Source organism: Diabrotica virgifera, chromosome 3 (genome assembly GCF_917563875.1).
Source record: "Diabrotica virgifera virgifera chromosome 3, PGI_DIABVI_V3a".
In the NCBI taxonomy this organism is placed as follows: Eukaryota; Metazoa; Arthropoda; class Insecta; order Coleoptera; family Chrysomelidae; genus Diabrotica; species Diabrotica virgifera.
Window position 1 is genome coordinate 68,066,490 of NC_065445.1, and position 19,465 is coordinate 68,085,954.

General features: G+C 35.7%; 2 protein-coding genes across 3 annotated transcripts in view; both read left to right on the forward strand.

Moving 5' to 3' along the window:
• LOC126881893 (alpha-tocopherol transfer protein-like) overlaps positions 1 to 2,969 on the forward strand; it is a 110,822-nt gene extending 107,853 nt beyond the window's left edge. For both annotated transcript variants that reach the window (XM_050646544.1, XM_050646543.1), the window contains 2 exons: positions 625 to 727; positions 2,782 to 2,969. In XM_050646544.1, coding sequence (XP_050502501.1) covers positions 625 to 727; positions 2,782 to 2,930 — 252 coding nt within the window. In that variant the 3' untranslated portion in view covers positions 2,931 to 2,969. The remainder of the gene's footprint in view (positions 1 to 624; positions 728 to 2,781) is intronic.
• A 10,180-nt stretch (positions 2,970 to 13,149) lies between these two features.
• Positions 13,150 to 15,492, forward strand: LOC126882502 (uncharacterized). Its single transcript, XM_050647468.1, has 2 exons — positions 13,150 to 13,713; positions 14,689 to 15,492. Exons 1-2 carry the CDS (start codon positions 13,366 to 13,368, stop codon positions 15,490 to 15,492), a joined length of 1,152 nt encoding a protein of 383 aa, XP_050503425.1. The 5' UTR covers positions 13,150 to 13,365.
• The last annotated feature ends 3,973 nt before the right edge of the window (positions 15,493 to 19,465 follow it).

The window sequence follows — 19,465 nt, forward strand, 5'->3', positions numbered from 1 at the left end:
TTCAAATAAACTTTTTTATCCGATGCCTAGATTTTGTGTCATTTTGGAACTACTAATGAAATAAAAAATTTTAGTAGTTCCAAAATGAGACAAAATCTAAGCATCGGATACAAAATTTATTTGAAGAAATTGTATTTTTTTGTTCTTCTTAATGGCGGTACAGGCTCTCTTTTTTAATATTGTATTTAATTACAGAGTAATTTCCACATATTAATATATTTTTCAAATTGGCTCTGTACCGCCATTCTTTATTATATTACGAATACGTGTGCCAAATATCTCGAAAAAATATTCAAAATTACAGCCGCAATCTCGGAACGCGTTTTCGCTACCTGTTGATCGCTACTGTTTCCTCTTAAATTTTTTCTTGAATAATCTATGAATTGTACTGAACATGCCTATTTAATTTAAAAATAAAATAATTCTACCATACTTTCAAAAAAAATTGCTTGAAATATTGATTTCAACCTCTTAAGGATAGCTATGACACGATTTTGATAGGCAACCCATGCTGGTAATATTTGTCTATGTATGAAATTTAATAAAAATGTTTCATCCGGAAAGCAGATTTGTACAGGTTGACCTATATTCGGATCTTAGACTATAGCTTTCTTAATGTTTTAGATCCGGATACACAAATCTACGGACACATTGTTGGACTATATTCCGGCTGAAGTATTACCCAGCGATTATGGTGGTAAAGAAAAATCTGTTGAGGAGCTACAGAGTATGTGTATAATTTAATCAAATATTTCTTTTAAAAAGTACGATTAAATTTACAAATAATGTTAATTAAAGTATTAATTTTCTCTATTAATTTTAAAGAGTTTTGAAATAGGTATCATGAATAAATGAAAGTTGTACAATAAACCAATTGGCTACAGTAGGTACGACAATTTTGTCGACTTTCGACAAAAAAACTCATCAAGCATGATCTTCAGTAATACATTATATGGGCTCTTTTGATGAGTTATTTGTCTAAAACCATACATACAGTACATTATCTACGTTACAATGAAATGTCTAACGCACAACGTGAACATAATATCTTATGTTCGATGTATATGTATATCGATATAATAGTATATGTAGGGTGAGGCAGATAAAGGGCCTATTAGAAATATCTCGAGAACTAAAGGTAAGAGAATCATGAAAATTGGAATACAGGGATTCTGAGGTATGAACTATTTAATGAAAATATTTTGGTCTCTTTTCTACTTCCGGTTATACCGGAAGTTGATGGTAACTTCATTTTTTTAAATGGGACACACTGTATATTTTTACATTTTTGGATTTTGCTTGATGTCTTCTTTCTTAAAATATGAGGTTTTGTAATATTATACAGGGTAGTTTAAAAGATAATTACGGTTTTTTATAAATTTTGTAGCAAACTTCACACCAAGCCAACCAAAGTTGGCCTTTTTTTGGTAAAAAAATCGTGAAAATCTCCCTCTATTATACAGGGTGTCCAGAAACTCTACCGACAAACGAAGACAGGAGATTCCTCAGATAATTTTAAGACAATTTAACCCAATTCACTTAGTCCGAAAATGCTTCCTAAGGGAGCTAGAGCTATTTGAAGATGGCGTCTTATAATTAGTTTTTCTTAAATACCTCCAGACAGAACGCTTCTATTTAGAAAAACGAAAATTGGTACGCATATTTATCTTCCACAGATAAATCGATTCCATCTATTGCCAATTTCTAGTACAGGTCATAGGCGTCCGTTTTGGGTAGGGCAACGGTTATTTTATAGCATAACTTTTTTTATATAATCTTTAAACATTGTTTACTCTGAATTATTAATCTGTAAGGTATTCTAGTACTAAAATGTACTCTTGCTTTAAGTCGATGGGATATAACCGTTTCCTAGAAAATTCGATTTGAAAATTTTTTGTTTTGTGAATTTGAAAAAAAAAATTTCAAAAATAAACTATTTAGAAAAACGAAAACTGCTACGTGTATTTATATTCCCGAGATGAATCGATTTCTTTAATTGCGTATTTTTAGTACCGGCCACATGAGTCCGTTTTGCGTAGGTCAACAGATATTTTATCGCATAATTTTTTGTCTTTAATTTTTAAGCATTTTTGACACTAGATTATTAAATTATGAGTTATTGTAGTACTAAAACTTACTCTGGCTTTAACTAGGTGAAATACACCGTTTTTTTTTTGAAAAATTTTTTAATTCTTTTTTAAGTTCAAAAAACGAAAAAATTTCAAATCGATTTTTATAGAAAACGGTGTCTTACCGACTTCAAGCAAGAGTACCTTTTAGTACTAGAATACCTCAGAATTTAATAATCTAGAGTCAAAAATGCTTAAAAGTTAGAGACAAAAAAGTTATGCGATAAAATAACCATAGCCCTACCCAAACGGACGCCTATGACCGGTACTAGAAATTCGCAATTAATGGAATCGATTTACCACTGAAAGACAAAAAATATGTGTAATTTAAGTTTTTCTAACTAGAACCTTTCTGAGGGCATTTAAGAAAAACTAATTACAAGACGCCATCTTCAAAGAGCTCTAGCTCCATTAAGAAGAATTTTCGAACAAGGTGAATTGGGTTAAATTGTCTTAAAATTATCTTAGGAACGGTTCGTTTGTCGGTAGAGTTTTTGGACACCCTGTATTTAATATTACACCTATATATCTTTATCAAGCTTCCGAAATACTGGTTCATCGTTTTTCCGCAGATGTGAAGAAAACATTTAATTGGTCTTATTATCTACCCTCATATTTAAATATATGATGAAAGTTGTTTTATTTATTGCAGAAGATTGGAAAGCAAAGCTAGCAGAATACCAAGAAGTGTTTGACCAACGGGATGGACTAAAAGTGAACGAAAGTCTTCGTCCCACTCCATTGGAGAATGCAGAAGCTTATGGAGTTCAAGGAACATTTAAAAACCTGTCCGTTGATTAATATCCTGTTAATTTGAAAATAAACTGTGATTAAACATTATTGTATTATATTTATTAGAAATAAAGAAAATATTTTTTTAATTAACGTGTCTCAGCAGCGCAGGCCACTAACACGGTTACAAAAGTAAGGATTACAGTATGTTTAAAAAGAAATTACAATATCAGCAAAATGATAAAAAAAAACAATATTTACATGGCGCAGTATAACTGAGAGTCTTTGAGAAACATTATTATGTTATTTAAGTTACCCCTATTACTATTATCACTAAGAATGGCGGTTAGGTCTTTTTATCTCACAATAAAACACTGAAAAACGTTTGTTTTCTATACTTCCACAAAATTTATTACAACTATGTTATTACTACAGCTGTTTCGGCAAAGTGCCTTTCTCAAGTGATATATTTTACAATGTGTTTGTCTTTTTAAGTCTTTAACTGAAGAGGTTGAGGAGTGGGGAGCTGTTTGTCTCGAGTTGATCATTCAGAATTATATCTGTATTTTTCAATTGATTAATTTCCATTGATTCTAAAAGTGATAGCTTAAGGCCTTTATTTTGAATATGTAGAATTTGAAACTCTTCATTGAAAGAATGATTATGATCTAGAAGGTGAAGTGCGTATGTAGAAGTGTCTGTTTTTCTATCGTTAAAAGCCCTTTTGTGTTCTGCTATCCGTTTGTCAAAAGTTCTGCCAGTTTGACCGATGTAAGTTTTCGGACAGTCACCACAAGTTAGTTTGTACACACCACTCTGTAGTTGCTTTCTCTTTCGGCTTTTATTGTTTTTAATATGTTTGCTTAAGTTGTTGTTAGTTCTGAAAGCTGGTGTTATTCCTTTCTTTTTTATGTATCTGGCTATTTTTGTTGTTATTTTGCCAGTATATGTGAGAGAGCAGAAGGTACTGGGTTTTTTCTGTGGTGGTGGATACACTAATTTCAAGGCTTTCTTATGGAGTTTTTGGTTTAAAATGTTGTTAACTGTTTGTTCGTTATAGCCATTGTTTACTGCTATTTGTCTAATGATATTTAGTTCTGTCTCGAAGTTATTTTTTGTCATAGGAATTTCTGTCAGTCTATGTATCATGCTATGGTAGGCTGCTAATTTGTGTTGTGTAGGATGGGATGATGAATTGTGTATAGTTGTGTCAGTATGGGTAGGTTTATTATATACGGAGAACTCATGTTTGTTGTGTAGTCTGGTAATCGTTACATCTAGAAAGTTTATGGAATTATTCTGTTCTGTTTCTATTGTGAACTCAATATTAGGTACTATGAAGTGAATTAATGTATGATAGAAATTGGTCAAGTTGTCTGTTAGTTCCAGTAAAGCAGGCTAGTATGTCATCCACGTATCTCCTACGTATCTCCGTATAAACCTACCCATACTGACACAACTATACACAATTCATCATCCCATCCTACACAACACAAATTAGCAGCCTACCATAGCATGATACATAGACTGACAGAAATTCCTATGACAAAAAATAACTTCGAGACAGAACTAAATATCATTAGACAAATAGCAGTAAACAATGGCTATAACGAACAAACAGTTAACATTTTAAACCAAAAACTCCATAAGAAAGCCTTGAAATTAGTATATCCACCACCACAGAAAAAACCCAGTACCTTCTGCTCTCTCACATATACTGGCAAAAAAACAACAAAAATAGCCAGATACATAAAAAGGAAAGGAATAACACCAGCTTTCAGAACTAACAACAACTTAAGCAAACATATTATATATAATATATAATAAGCGAGTCTTCTACAGCTGTCGCCGCTTCTCGCATCCTAATTTCCAGCGATTTCTGTCGAAGCAATCTTCAGTTTTTAAGTCTCTGGCGGTCATTGCATCTTCGACATCTCTCCAGGATCGTCTTGGTCTACCTCGTTTTCTTCTTGTGGGTGGATTCCATTTTTCTATTTTTTTCGGCCATCTATTTTCAGGCATTCTCTGAAGGTGTCCATACCAGTTAAGTCTTTTGGCTTCGATTGTGTCTATTATATCTAGATCGATTTCCATTTGTCTCCTAATATCTTCGTTTCTCACCCTATCAAGTCTAGTGAGTCGGCAACATCGTCTCCAATAGTTCATTTCCATCGCCTTGATTTTTGACTTGTTTCTTTGGTTGATTTCCCAGAGTTCAGCGCCGTACAACCCAATACTTTCTATTATGGTTTTATACATTCTTCTTTTATTTTCTTTTGTTATTTTATTACTCCACAATAGTCCGTGTAGCTGTCTGGTGGCTGATCTTGCTTGGCCAATCCTGGAATGTATTTCGTCGTTACTCCCTGCTTTTGAAGATATTTGGACTCCTAAGTATTTGAAGACTTCTGTTGGATTTATAGTTCCCATTTCAATTTGTAGACGTTCTGGTGTTTCTCCTACAACTAAGTAGGATAAACATATCAAACATATTAAAAACAATAAAAGCCGAAAGAGAAAGCAACTACAGAGTGGTGTGTACAAACTAACTTGTGGTGACTGTCCGAAAACTTACATCGGTCAAACTGGCAGAACTTTTGACAAACGGATAGCAGAACACAAAAGGGCTTTCAACGATAGAAAAACAGACACTTCTACATACGCACTTCACCTTCTAGATCATAATGTGTGTGTGTGTGTGTGTGTGTGTGTGTGTGTGTGTGTGTGTGTGTGTGTGTGTGTGGTGTGTGTGTGTGTGTGTGTGTGTGTGTGTGTGTGTGTGTGTGTGTGTGTGTGTGTGTGTGTGTGTGTGTGTGTGTGTGTGTGTGTGTGTGTGTGTGTGTGTGTGTGTGTGTGTGTGTGTGTGTGTGTGTGTGTGTGTGTGTGTGTGTGTGTGTGTGTGTGTGTGTGTGTGTGTGTGTGTGTGTGTGTGTGTGTGTGTGTGTGTGTGTGTGTGTGTGTGTGTGTGTGTGTGTGTGTGTGTGTGTGTGTGTGTGTGTGTGTGTGTGTGTGTGTGTGTGTGTGTGTGTGTGTGTGTGTGTGTGTGTGTGTGTGTGTGTGTGTGTGTGTGTGTGTGTGTGTGTGTGTGTGTGTGTGTGTGTGTGTGTGTGTGTGTGTGTGTGTGTGTGTGTGTGTGTGTGTGTGTGTGTGTGTGTGTGTGTGTGTGTGTGTGTGTGTGTGTGTGTGTGTGTGTGTGTGTGTGTGTGTGTGTGTGTGTGTGTGTGTGTGTGTGTGTGTGTGTGTGTGTGTGTGTGTGTGTGTGTGTGTGTGTGTGTGTGTGTGTGTGTGTGTGTGTGTGTGTGTGTGTGTGTGTGTGTGTGTGTGTGTGTGTGTGTGTGTGTGTGTGTGTGTGTGTGTGTGTGTGTGTGTGTGTGTGTGTGTGTGTGTGTGTGTGTGTGTGTGTGTGTGTGTGTGTGTGTGTGTGTGTGTGTGTGTGTGTGTGTGTGTGTGTGTGTGTGTGTGTGTGTGTGTGTGTGTGTGTGTGTGTGTGTGTGTGTGTGTGTGTGTGTGTGTGTGTGTGTGTGTGTGTGTGTGTGTGTGTGTGTGTGTGTGTGTGTGTGTGTGTGTGTGTGTGTGTGTGTGTGTGTGTGTGTGTGTGTGTGTGTGTGTGTGTGTGTGTGTGTGTGTGTGTGTGTGGTGTGTGTGTGTGTGTGTGTGTGTGTTGTGTGTGTGTGTGTGTGTGTGTGTGTGTGTGTGTGTGTGTGTGTGTGTGTGTGTGTGTGTGTGTGTGTGTGTGTGTGTGTGTGTGTGTGTGTGTGTGTGTGTGTGTGTGTGTGTGTGTGTGTGTGTGTGTGTGTGTGTGTGTGTGTGTGTGTGTGTGTGTGTGTGTGTGTGTGTGTGTGTGTGTGTGTGTGTGTGTGTGTGTGTGTGTGTGTGTGTGTGTGTGTGTGTGTGTGTGTGTGTGTGTGTGTGTGTGTGTGTGTGTGTGTGTGTGTGTGTGTGTGTGTGTGTGTGTGTGTGTGTGTGTGTGTGTGTGTGTGTGTGTGTGTGTGTGTGTGTGTGTGTGTGTGTGTGTGTGTGTGTGTGTGTGTGTGTGTGTGTGTGTGTGTGTGTGTGTGTGTGTGTGTGAAAAAATGGCTTGGATGCGGGTCAGTTAGCCACAGATTTTTATTTTATTTTTACCTCAATTTATTAGTTTTGTTATATTCCCACCTATCTGACTCAAATGACTATATTTGTTTCTTTCAAGTAGTTTATGAGTAATTTAAATATTTCCATTTTATGACAACTTAGTAGATATTCTATACTAATTGGAAAATGAACTTGTGTTTGTCGTAAATTGTAATACAATTGATTTATATATCTCTCGTTAATTTTGCATTCCAAGAAAATATGGTTCAAATCTCTAATCGAAACATTATCACAAAAACAGACTGATGAATTAACTATTCCTAATTTGTGCAGATGTGCCCCATATTTTCCGTGTCGAGTTTTTAATCTGACGATAGTAGAAATATCTTAGATCATGATCATTCTTTCAATGAAGAGTTTCAAATTCTACATATTCAAAATAAAGGCCTTAAGCTATCACTTTTAGAATCAATGGAAATTAATAAATTGAAAAATACAGATATAATTCTGAATGACCAACTCGAGACAAACAGCTCCCCACTCCTCAACCTTTTCAGTTAAAGACTTAAAAAGACAAACACATTGTAAAATATATCACTTGAGAAAGGCACTTTGCCGAAACAGCTGTAGTAATAACATAGTTGTAATAAATTTTGTGGAAGTATAGAAAACAAACGTTTTTCAGTGTTTTATTGTGAGATAAAATGAACTTCCATCAAGTAACGGTCGAATCCATCAATTATGGTTACGTCTTTATTCATGTTCATGTTGTCTTCGAGTGTTCGTGTATAGCTGGCACTCAACTAGTATGTGTTTGACGGTGACATGAGTATTGCAGGTATGGCACCAAGGAGGATGTCTCTGACTCATCAGGTAACCATGTGTAAGACGGTAATGTCCAATTCTTAATCTTCTTATGACAACTTTGTCCCTTCTACACAGGGCCGGATTTACATATTGAACCCGACTAGGCATTTCTGGCGCCCCACGCCTTAATCTCCCACCCCCAACCCCCTCATAACCAACCTCATACCCTAGTGTTCTTTTACACTAGGTATTAACAATATTCTATGGTTATAAAAGAGAAGTGGGCTAAGGATTGAAAATAATAAATACAAAATTACCGTAATTAATGTTTTCTAAGGTTTTAATAATAATAGTTAATAGTGATCATATAACTTAAAATAATACACAGAGAGTGCTTACAATTTTCTTAAAAAATACGTAAATAATATGGGCACGCCAGGTTTTCTCAACACGACTCTTCCTTATCGGCAGAGTTTACGAGAAGTGTACGGTAAATTGAAGCTGTAATTACAAAAAAAGAAATATGTATGTCTTTGTACTCACTTTATAACGCTCAAAAAATTACGGGATCTGGATTTCAATGAATATTTTTTTTATAATTCTTGTATCAAAGTTACACGTGAAGCTGGTCGTATTGATGACAGTTGAGAAAACGTGGGCGATCCAAATAATATGGCTACCATAAAATGTTTGTTAGTTAAACCTACATTAGCTAAAAATCAAGTTACAGATCAAACTATGGGCATTCTGCTACTTTTTGCAGTAGCAAACTCATTAATAATGTCGTCGGTTATCAGAACCGACATTCAGTCGTGTGATGGATGACCGAAGTTAAGTTTAACGTTTGAGTTAAAGTTAAGATAACTCTCAGGAATAACGTGCTCATAAATGTATAGGTAAAATTTGGTGTGATGTATCGCTCCCAGTTATGAAATAGTTATATCATCAACGTTATATTAGAAAGAAGTTTTGAGGAACAAATTTTGAAGTAACAAAGAGAGCCTTATGTACAAACAGTACAAGTTGGAGTGAGCGCGAGAGATTGTTCCGAACATATCCGTCGTCGGCTACAGCCGATGACCGAACAGCAAACAGCTGTTTGGGTTCCTTGGTGTTTCTTTAGGAACTATGAATTATTTCCATGGCCCTCGTTGATATTGTAGTATGAATTTTGCTTTACTGTTCTCTTCATTTGACTAATAACACTAGTTTACAACCAATTTGCGACTGGAATGCAATATGCCGTTTTTTGTTAATTTTTGCTCTCTGAATATGATTATGATGATAAAAAGTTCCTAACACGTAAGATTTTTGAGTTGTGATTTAAAAAAAAATGAGTTACCATTTTTGAGTAATGAATATTTTACTAAAATTTTTTTTAAAATAGTCATTTGTAATATATCGGGGAGTGATGTTATCAAATTAACATTTTTCTAAAAATTGTGCATAATTTGACAACACTGGGATATCTAATGTCTACGAATAGCACTTTAACATTTAAATAAAGAATAAACCAAAGGTAATCCTTAATTAGTAAACCTACCCATTAAAACTTATATAGTCCTAAACCGTTTTAACGACTGTTACTTCTGCATGACAAAAGTGTCTGTGTTTTCAAGGAAAAGCAAGCATACAATTGAATATCCAGATATTATCTCAGCAATAAACCCGGTTTTCCATGGAGAAGATTTACCAGTTCCAGGACCCACGGCAAATTGTGAGGAAGATTTGGAAATGTATGGCGATAAAAGTAAACCCGATGATGTATCAGAAAAGAATGATTCTTATTTTCACGAAAGCGACGAAAAGCACCTTATTGCATCCAACAAGCTGAATTACATGATTTAGTTCGAGACCTTCACTTGTCCAAAGGACATGCCTAACTCTAGGTTCTAGATTACAATAATGGATTTTTTTTAAATGGAATTTACTAGCCAGTAAAACTTATAATATTTAGGAACCGTAACCAGGAGCTATCCTAGTTTTTTACTATGCAGGATAAAATGTGTGTTTGTGTTAATCCACATAGTGTTATGGGAAAATTGGGATAGGCACAAAATTGTGTACAAAAGACTTACTATAGTTTTTGTTTTTAGTTCTGAACTTATGTGTATATAGTATAAAAGAATTTTTATAGTAAACAGCAATATTTGATGCATTCTATAACCCAAAATCTAATATTTCACCTGACAAGACAATGTACGCGTGGACCCCTGCGCAGAAATGCACGGTACTTTAAGAAGAAGTTAACTCAAAATCTATACGTGGTGGAAAATTTTAGTGTTTGAACTTATGTGTATATAGTATAAAAGAATTTTTATAGTAAACAGCAATATTTGATGCATTCTATAACCCAAAATCTAATATTTCACCTGACAAGACAATGTACGCGTGGACCCCTGCGCAGAAATGCACGGTACTTTAAGAAGAAGTTAACTCAAAATCTATACGTGGTGGAAAATTTTAGTGTTTGAATTCGCATTCAGGGCGCTTTAAACTCCACGGTATGAAAGCCATTTTAACATCTGTCGCAAAATTTTTTTGTTTATTTGTTGACTAGTGTAATTTATTAAAATGTGGCAACAATTTAAATTTGGGGACCTTGGGGTATTTGAGCTTCAATTTCAGGGAATTTCAGTTTCTAAGTGGGGATTTATAAAATATCATCTGGCAACTCTGGATAGAAAGCTCAGTAGGTACTTAAAATAAAATTTCAACTTTTATCGCTTGATTTGATTTTTGTATAATTTTTAAAATTGTATTACCCTTCTATTCTTAATTATTAAATTACTAGCTTCTCAATTCACTTGATTTCTGTCTAAAAACAAGTCAAAAGATGAACCTAACCTTGCATAACTACAGAGTTATCTCATAACTTGAGGTTTAACGTCGCGTTATAAAGTGACCAGATAACTCAAGAACTGTCAAGAAATAACGCAAATAGTTAAGTTAAGTATGATACATCACACCAATTCGATGGTTATAACATAACTACAGGATAACTTTACGTTAACGATAACTTCGGTCATCCATCACAGGGCAGATTATCACCAACATCATAATCATCAACTATGTTACACTTCGTATCATCTTCTAAATACAGTATTTTCGTTTTCGCAGCTTGCTCGTTTTTGTCCTTTTCACTTACTGCTACTGCTCCATCTTCATTTTCAACCACTAGTTTAGCTGATAAAACACGGGCTGGCCTCGTCCTTCTCATTTGCTCTCTCTTTTTCTTTAGAAAAAAATCTTTTTTAGTTTAGCAAGTTTTTCTTTATTCAATTTCCGCTCTACCCTTTTTAGTGCTGCACACCACTTTTTTGCGGTTTTTTAACAGCACTGAATTTTCTTAAACTCATTTTGTATATAACACGTAATACTACAAAAAATAACAATAAATAAATAAGTATTAACTAAATTAAAATCAATTACTGTACAACTAAATCAAACCAATAACAGCGCCCTCATTCTCAAAATGCAACAATAGAAACTCGAAAAATAAACACAACTCGACCTCTGATGCTATAGCACGACGCACGACCGACACACACAATACAGACAAATATTACCAAGACTACCTGACTACCCGATCAATTTTAAACAAACAGCATAGGGATTACGAACAATCGATACGAATCGTATTCACCATGTTTTACCATAAGACGCTATGGTAAAACATGGCGGATACGATTCGTATCGAGTGTTCGTAATCCCACCTCAGATTTCCTGAGCTGCAGTTACTTGTGTCATGTCGATGAACGGGGATGAGAATGAGGGGTTGGAGGAGTGGTTGGCGGGGCGATGACTAAATGAGACAGATAATAGGCGAAAAATATCAAATAGACAAGGCGAAAACGGCGGGTTCTTTGGAGAAAATACTCCCATGAGATTTTTTTGCATAATCCCATTCGTGAGACATTCCAGAATAAGATTCAAGAAGCCGCCCACGCGACAAGTGGCCCAAATTTTTTTTAACAATTTTTTTTTAATTAAATTGCAAAAATTAATATTTTTGGCCCGGACAAATTTTTTTTAGATTTTTTGGACTATTCTGGATAAAAAAGGTCTCTTATAATTTGTCATTATTTGATTACTAAGCTGTTATTTTTAAGTAAAAATAATGAGCGCCATGCGCGTATTAGGCGGCCGTCCATGATAAGTGCGAAAGAGATGCCATTCAGGCAGTCCAATGGCGCATCTCACTCGCACTAACATTTACAGCCGCGTCAATACGATCTTACCGCTCATTATTAATAAATAAAAATAACAGCTTAGTAATAAATTAATGACACAAATTTCTTCAGGATAATGAAGGGGCTTTAAATTTGATTTGGTCACTTTCTGCCTTTCATAATAATAATCTTTAACCCAGTTATTAGGTCTTAAAAATGGCCATTTTCGCGTTTTTCAAATTTTAAATTGCTTATAACTCGAACGCAATCAACTTTAGAGAAAAATTACAAGAGTCCTTTTCTGTCCAGAATGGTCCGAAAAATCTTTAAAAAAATCTGTCCACGAAAATATTGATTTTTTGCAATTTGATTAAAAAATAATTGTTAAAAAAAATTGGACCACTTTTCGCGTGGGCGACTTCTTGAACCTTATTCTGGGGTGTCTCACGAATGCGATTATGCAAAAAAATCTCATGGGAATTTCTTCCAACGGACCCGCCGTTTTCGCCTTGTCTAAAAGTGAACGGGATTCTTTTTACTTGCGCTGTGACACGGTCTACAGGTACAACGTAAAGAAGTAACAGAATTAATAAATAATATTTTCTCACGATTATGTTTAAAAGTGGTATGTTAAATCATCGCTCTTATATTTTTTAAACTTTTAATGCGTGGTAAACTGTGCCAGCGTGTACTCGGAGCTAGGCAATGCGAACAAAATTCGCCCGTTCCGCGCTCTAACAAATTTGGCGCTCTAGGCCAATGCCTTGTCGGCCTAGTGGTAAATCCGGCCCTGCTTCTACAAAATGCTGGTATTTTTGCTGGAAGGTATTCTGGTTGAATATTATGGAGTTTTGAGTTATTGTTCTATTCCAGAGGTTTTGCCAGACTCTCAAGCACATTTGATTTACTGTAGGTATGTTGTAAATCTACACCAAGTTTTATACACTCCATTGTAATCTCAGAACGGGATGCCTCTTTAGCCACTTTATCGGCGTTTTCCTTTCCTGTAATACCCACGTGCGATGGAGTCCAAATAATGCTAACCAATACGATCTTATCTGTTAATTGGTGGCATACGTTGTGGATATTTGGAATTAGTGGGTTTTGGGAGTAAATGTTCTTGATGGATATTAAGTATAGTTTCCACCAGAGGAACATGAAGGAACTTTTGTGTTTCTGTTGCTTGTTGCTTAAAATGTTTCGCAAAGTTCCTCAAAGTTCCTAAGTGTTTCTTCTTGTTTCGACAACAAATGTTGCATGTTTGCGATTGTTGGTGGTTTCCAGTTTTAGCGGTAAACTTCAAAAGAAATACGGCAACAACAGGCAACATAAACATATTGTTGTCTGAGTGGAAACAGATACAGCAACTTGTAGTGACTTGTTTTTGTCTAGTGCAACTCGACGGCGAACGTGGAATAATTTATAGTCGGTCGGACGTGTGAAAAAATAGAAAAATGCCGTTCATGTGGACAAATGAGTTAGTACTCGAATTAATCGAAAACTATAAGCTTTGTGAGTGTTTATGGAATACAAAGCACGCCCAGTATAAATGTAGAAATGCGAAACACGATGCTTGGACAACATTGGCAGAAAAAACAGGCTCAAATATAGAAGAAGTGAAAAGAAAAATGAAAAATGTTATTGCACAATTCTATAGAGAAAGAAAAAAATATCGTACGTTAAAAAAGTCGGGAGCCGGCGCCGTATTTATTTCAAAGTGGTTTGCTTATGAAGTCTTGTTGTTTCTTGCGGGCAGGAACAAAGTTAGAAAATGTACTGAAAAAGGAATAACTACAAGTGAGGTACGTATTTTTTTTGTTTTATTTGTAATTTTTATACAAAGTTAAAAATTATTTTGCCATGGAACCATTCCTTCGGGTGACATAAAATATTGAGCAAATTCATCTCGAACTTGTTTAGCTTCCAACGTTGAATTACGTGCTTGTTTTTGCAGTGATGCAAACATATTGTTGTTTATTTCGTTTCTCCAAGAACCTGGGATCCTTTCGCCCGTATCTTTGTCTTCTGAATCAAAGGTGCCAGGAGGTGAGTATGACTTTCGGGAATGTAAACTGCTTCTCAGAAAATTATGGAGATATACACATGCAGCAACAACTAATTCCACTCTGTCGGGTTCAAGTAGCATGGGTTTTCTTAATACCCTGAACCTAGCAGACATGATTCCAAAAACGTTCTCAGAAATACGCCTAGCGCGTGACAAGCGGTAATTAAAAATTCGTTTTGAGGAACCTTTCTCTTGAGTGCCAGGGTAAGGTTTCAATAAGTTTGGTGATAGGGGAAAAGCGTCATCTCCTAGAAAAACAAACGGAACAGCTTTTGTTCTTCCTGGCAATGGTTCTAATTCAGGCAAATTGAGCGTGTTTTGATATAACATTTTTTTGAAATGAGTACTGTCAAACACTCCACCGTCGGATATACGACCTTGGCTGCCCACATTAAGATACATCACCTCATAATTTGCGTTGGCCACAATAAATAACACCACACTGAAGAAGGACTTATAATTATAAAATTCACTGCCACTATGTTTTGGTGCTTGTATCATAATGTGTTTGCCATCCATAACCCCGGCACATTTAGGAAAATTCCAAAGATTAGCGAATTGATGTCCCGTAATAAGCCACTCCTGTCTACTCTGAGGCATCTGAAAAATAAAAAACCGGTAAATTTGTTTAATCAAAACTTCTCTCGCTTTAAATATAATTTGTATTTCATATTAAAAGAGTAAGAAGTAAAAATATATTTTTAATTTTCAGGGTGAAGATGATGGGTCAGACAGCAGTGCAACGGACAGCGGGGAAGTTGAATCGCAAGATTCCAATATAGCAGACGAGGCAGATGCAGTAACTGATTCTTCTTTTATTGTTGGAGAGGCGAACAATGACGTCGACACTCTGAACAAAACTGTTGCTGCTATTACTGAAACACCTACAAAGCCTAATGAAAACGGAACCAGATCTCCAACGCCTTCCACAAGCAGCACTACAAAAAGTAAACAGGGACCTAGGCTCTTTAAAAGTCCAAAAACAATGAAGAAAAGACAAGCTGATGTGAAAACTGACGAACGACAGGAAGAGGCATATGTATTGCTGAAGCAGCTACAAAATAAAAAGCCACGTAATCGGTTCCAAATTTTCGGCGAACTAGTTGCCTGTAAAATCGAAAATCTTCAAAATGAAAACGCTAAAAACACGGTAGAGCATTTGATCTCTAATATTTTGTATGACGCATCTATGGGTAAATACGATCGGCCATTTCCATGTTATCAAAGTTGGCATACACCTTCGGCCAATAACAACACAGCAAGATATTATTCAGATAACCAGAACTATTACTCATCCAGTACCAATGATTCTGTAACATCACCAGCCTCAACAACACACACACCTATGCCATCCTCAAATAGCTCTTGTTATGAAACTAACTATCTTCCCCAAACAGAGACAAACAATTCGACACTCTCAAAAGAAAAGCAGCCTTGTAGAAATCTTCAAGAATCATCTATATCTGATGCGATACGTCTGGCCATGTCAGATGCAGGACTTGATGTAAATTACTGATAAAATATTATTTGTTAAAAAGAATATCTCTTTAATTTTTTAATTAGATTTTTTAAATTTTTTATTTAGAATTTAAATAGAATATCTTGTTAATTTTTTTCTCACACTTCAAAAAATTGGTTTTTATTAAAATTTAATAAAATGTCTACTACTAATTAATGTAAATGTCTAGTAAATGTCTACTACTTACATTATGTCATTTGATTGAAAAGCTGTATATCTACCGAGGTATCTACTTACCTTAAGTTTATCCTTCAGAACTTCAGCGATTACTTTACATACTTCTGGTATAATTCTACTAATTGATGATACCGAAATTTTGAACAAGTACATCAAGGAATGGTAAGAATCGCCTGTTGCAAGGAATCGCAGTGTGAGCAGTAGTCGTTCCATTGGTGAAATGGCTTGTCTATAATTTATATCTTCTTTCTGTATTTTGTGGGCAATTTGACATAATAACCATTCAAAATCGGTGCTGGACATTCGTAAAAAATTTTTGACACTACCATTATTTTTATTATTTCCTATGTATACATCGTCTTTTTTTAATACATTGAGTAGATGCATGCCACCATATTCACTTCTATCACAGAGACTTGGTTTCACCCAACATTTGTGCTTTCTTTTTTTCTTTTTTGCCGACAACACTATATAGGCCGCCGCTGCTGCAGCTATTTCATCATCTTGATCCATGTTTACCAACCGCGGTGGAAACACTAAGTTGCTCTCTCTCAGTTATCAGAAACGACCGGAAACAAAAAGTTCTGTCAGTGGAAATAAAAAGTTTACATTTGTTGCTAATAAGTTCCTAAATTTACAAACAAGAAGAAACACAGGCAACAAAAATGTTGCTACATGTTGCTATTTGTTCCTCCGGTGGAAACAATGCTTTATGGAGGATAGCGAGTCGGTGCAGATTGCAAGGTTTTTGCTTCTGTTGGTTGGACAACTAAGTGCTTTCATGACAGCATATAGTTCGGCTGTGTAGATGCTACAGTAATATGGAAAACGGTAGGTAGCTATAACTTCGTTAGTGGTAGTCATAGACGAACCAACTTAATCTTCGACTTTAGAAGCATCTGTGTAGATGATTGAGTCATACTGTTTGGTGTGGATGAGTTAGAGGAAGGATGACTTTAGGACGGAACTATGAGTTTCTTTTTTGTTATAATATGTTGATAGACTGGTGTTTATATTGGGCAATCTTATTGTCCATGGTAGAGTGTTAGAGTATGAGATTGAAGTAGTAGTTTGTAAATCTATATTACCTATTAGTTCTTTAAGAATTTGAGAAGCTGGTTTTACTGTTCTGGGTTTGTTTAGTGTTATTGGCTTGGTAGAGTTGATTAACCTGTTGACTGGATTATTTGGATTAGCTGATGCTTTGACAAAGTATGACAAAAGAAGTCGCTGACGACGAATATTGGTAGGTGGTTCGTTAGCTTCGACTTGAATACTTTAAGTGGGACTGGATCTAAACGCACCAAGACATATTCGAAGAGCGGTATTTTGAACAGTGGCGGCCCGTGAGGTAGTGCCATAGAGGCATGGCACTACCTTGCTAACTATGCAGAAACATATTTTTTATCTTAAAAACAGTTTAATGCCTTTTTATTTTTTTTGTGAATATTTCTCTTTATTTTTATAAATTATATCAAATCTGGCAACTGTGTAGCGCAATGCAAATCTACCGACTCTGGCCACCCACAGCTGACCGGATAAAGGATGAAAATCATAAAAATCCCAGTGCCGAACGGCATAGTGGCTCGTGAGAAAAGAGAAAGATTGTATGAGCATCCTGTGTAAGTGACAGAGAGAGAGCGGTATTGCACTTTTAACATACGTTTAAATTGGAGTCTCCGTGCCAGGCTCGAAATCTCGAAAAGGAAGTTAGTGGATCTTAAGATACAATGTTTTAGATCTACATATTTCTAGTTTCTTTACGCGTTCGCTTGACGCTATTGTGTTTATTGTCTACTACTGTATTGTATATTTGTGTTTATACTCTACTATATTTTTTAATTTGTAATTATTAGTTAGTGCGTTGTGATCGTGGGTGTCGTAGGTATAAAAATAATATTTTGATTATTTTCTACGTTTAATTTATTTATTGACAATGAATCAAATTAGTATATTAAAAAACTCTTTTGGTGGTTTTTCGTTAGAAAAAAAAACTACAAATTAAAGAACTCGGTCGGCCTTTACCCGATTTAAAAATTGAAAAACAAAGTGGAAGTGGACAAAAACTTCGCTGTCGTAAGTTTAATAAAATTATTTATGATAAAAATAGCTGGTTGTGTGGTTGCGAACAAACTAATAAACTCTTCTGTTTTGTATGCGTTTTGTTTGGAGGTGACGAGACTTGGTCAAACAAAGGCACCGATCATCTTGTACATATATGGGAGAAATTGAAATCCCATGAAAAATCTAAAGTGCACATGAATAAAGTTTTTAGCTTTTCAATGCTTGGTAAGTTAAATATAAAAACCCAATTCAATTCAGCTTATCGTGATACTCTATTTATATTTTATATCCATTTTGACCATATCGTAAAACCGCCACAAAAAATTTAGGCAGCTGCCCGGATTCTGGCACTACCTTCCTAAAGTTATACGAGCCGCCACTGATTTTGAATGATATTGAGGCAATTTAGTTGTGAATTGGGAGCTGACATGTATAATATACTTCCATAGTCTATTTTTGAACGAACTAAAGATCGGTAAATTCTCAGCAACATATATCTTCATCTGTTCCCCATTGATGATGAGCTAATGATTTAAGATATTCCCCTTTCATCCAGTAGTTTGAGTATTTCTGAAGGAATTTCATCTGGTCCAGATGCCTTATTGTTTTTTTTGAATTTAATATTGCCTTTACTGTCTCCTCTTTAGTGATTGAAGGGCCAGTCAGCTGGTCGTCTGTATAAACTTCACTCATGGGTCTTACGTCATAGAAGAGCTACTGGATTAGTTTTCACATATATCAATTTTCTCCTTTTCATCCAGGACTATCTGGTGATCCTGATTAACTATGGTACTTGGTCTTTGTTTTCTGTATATTCCAGCAGTCTACTTAAGCTTTTTATGTAAATTGCGGTCGTCACGCTGTCGTTGTAAATGTTCTAGATCGATACATTGTTGCTTAAGCCATTCATTTTTTGCTATTCTTATCTGTGCTTGTATTTGCCTGTTAATGTTTTTATACATATTACTGTCATCTTGGTCATTCTTGTGTCGTCGTCGTTCATCCATTAGTAATAGTATTTCTTCAGTCATCCATTTTTGCTTTTTGTTCTTTGGTTTGTACCTACCATAAGTTGTTTTTCATTATGTCTGTTACAGCACTTGTAATCGTATTCCATGTTGGTGTTAGATCTTCGGCAATGTTTGTCTTCAATATTTGAATTTGTGTATTTATTTCATTGCTTATTTCTGCTTGTATCATTGGGTCTTTCAGTTTATCCAATGCTATCTATTGTTGAGTTTCAGGATTGTTCTTGCATGAAAGAGCGACCTTTATGACAGTCACTAATAGTACGTAGTCAGAAGGCACATCTGCTCCAGGATATGTACACGCTCTTTTGGCAGTTGTGCTGAATCTACCGTTAAACAGAATGAAGTCTATCTGATTTCTTATTATGTTGTGAGCTCTATCGGCTGGAGATTTCCAAGTATAAAGGCGAAGGGGGTGGAGTTGGAACCATGTGTTGGTAACTCTCATGTTTTCTTCCTGAAAAAATTGTATAAGTCAGTCGCCCCGTCCGTTCCTTGTTCCAAGACCGTAAGATCCAACTAAGTCTTCAAAGCTGCCCTTCCCTATTTTGGATATAAAATCTCCCATAATTATGTTGACCTCATGTTTCTTTGTCAATTTAAGCAATTCTTTGATTTCACTGTAAAAGTTTTCCACCTCTTCATCTGCTGTATCTGCAGTTGGTGCATAAACCTGTATGATGTTAAGATTATTTGACTTC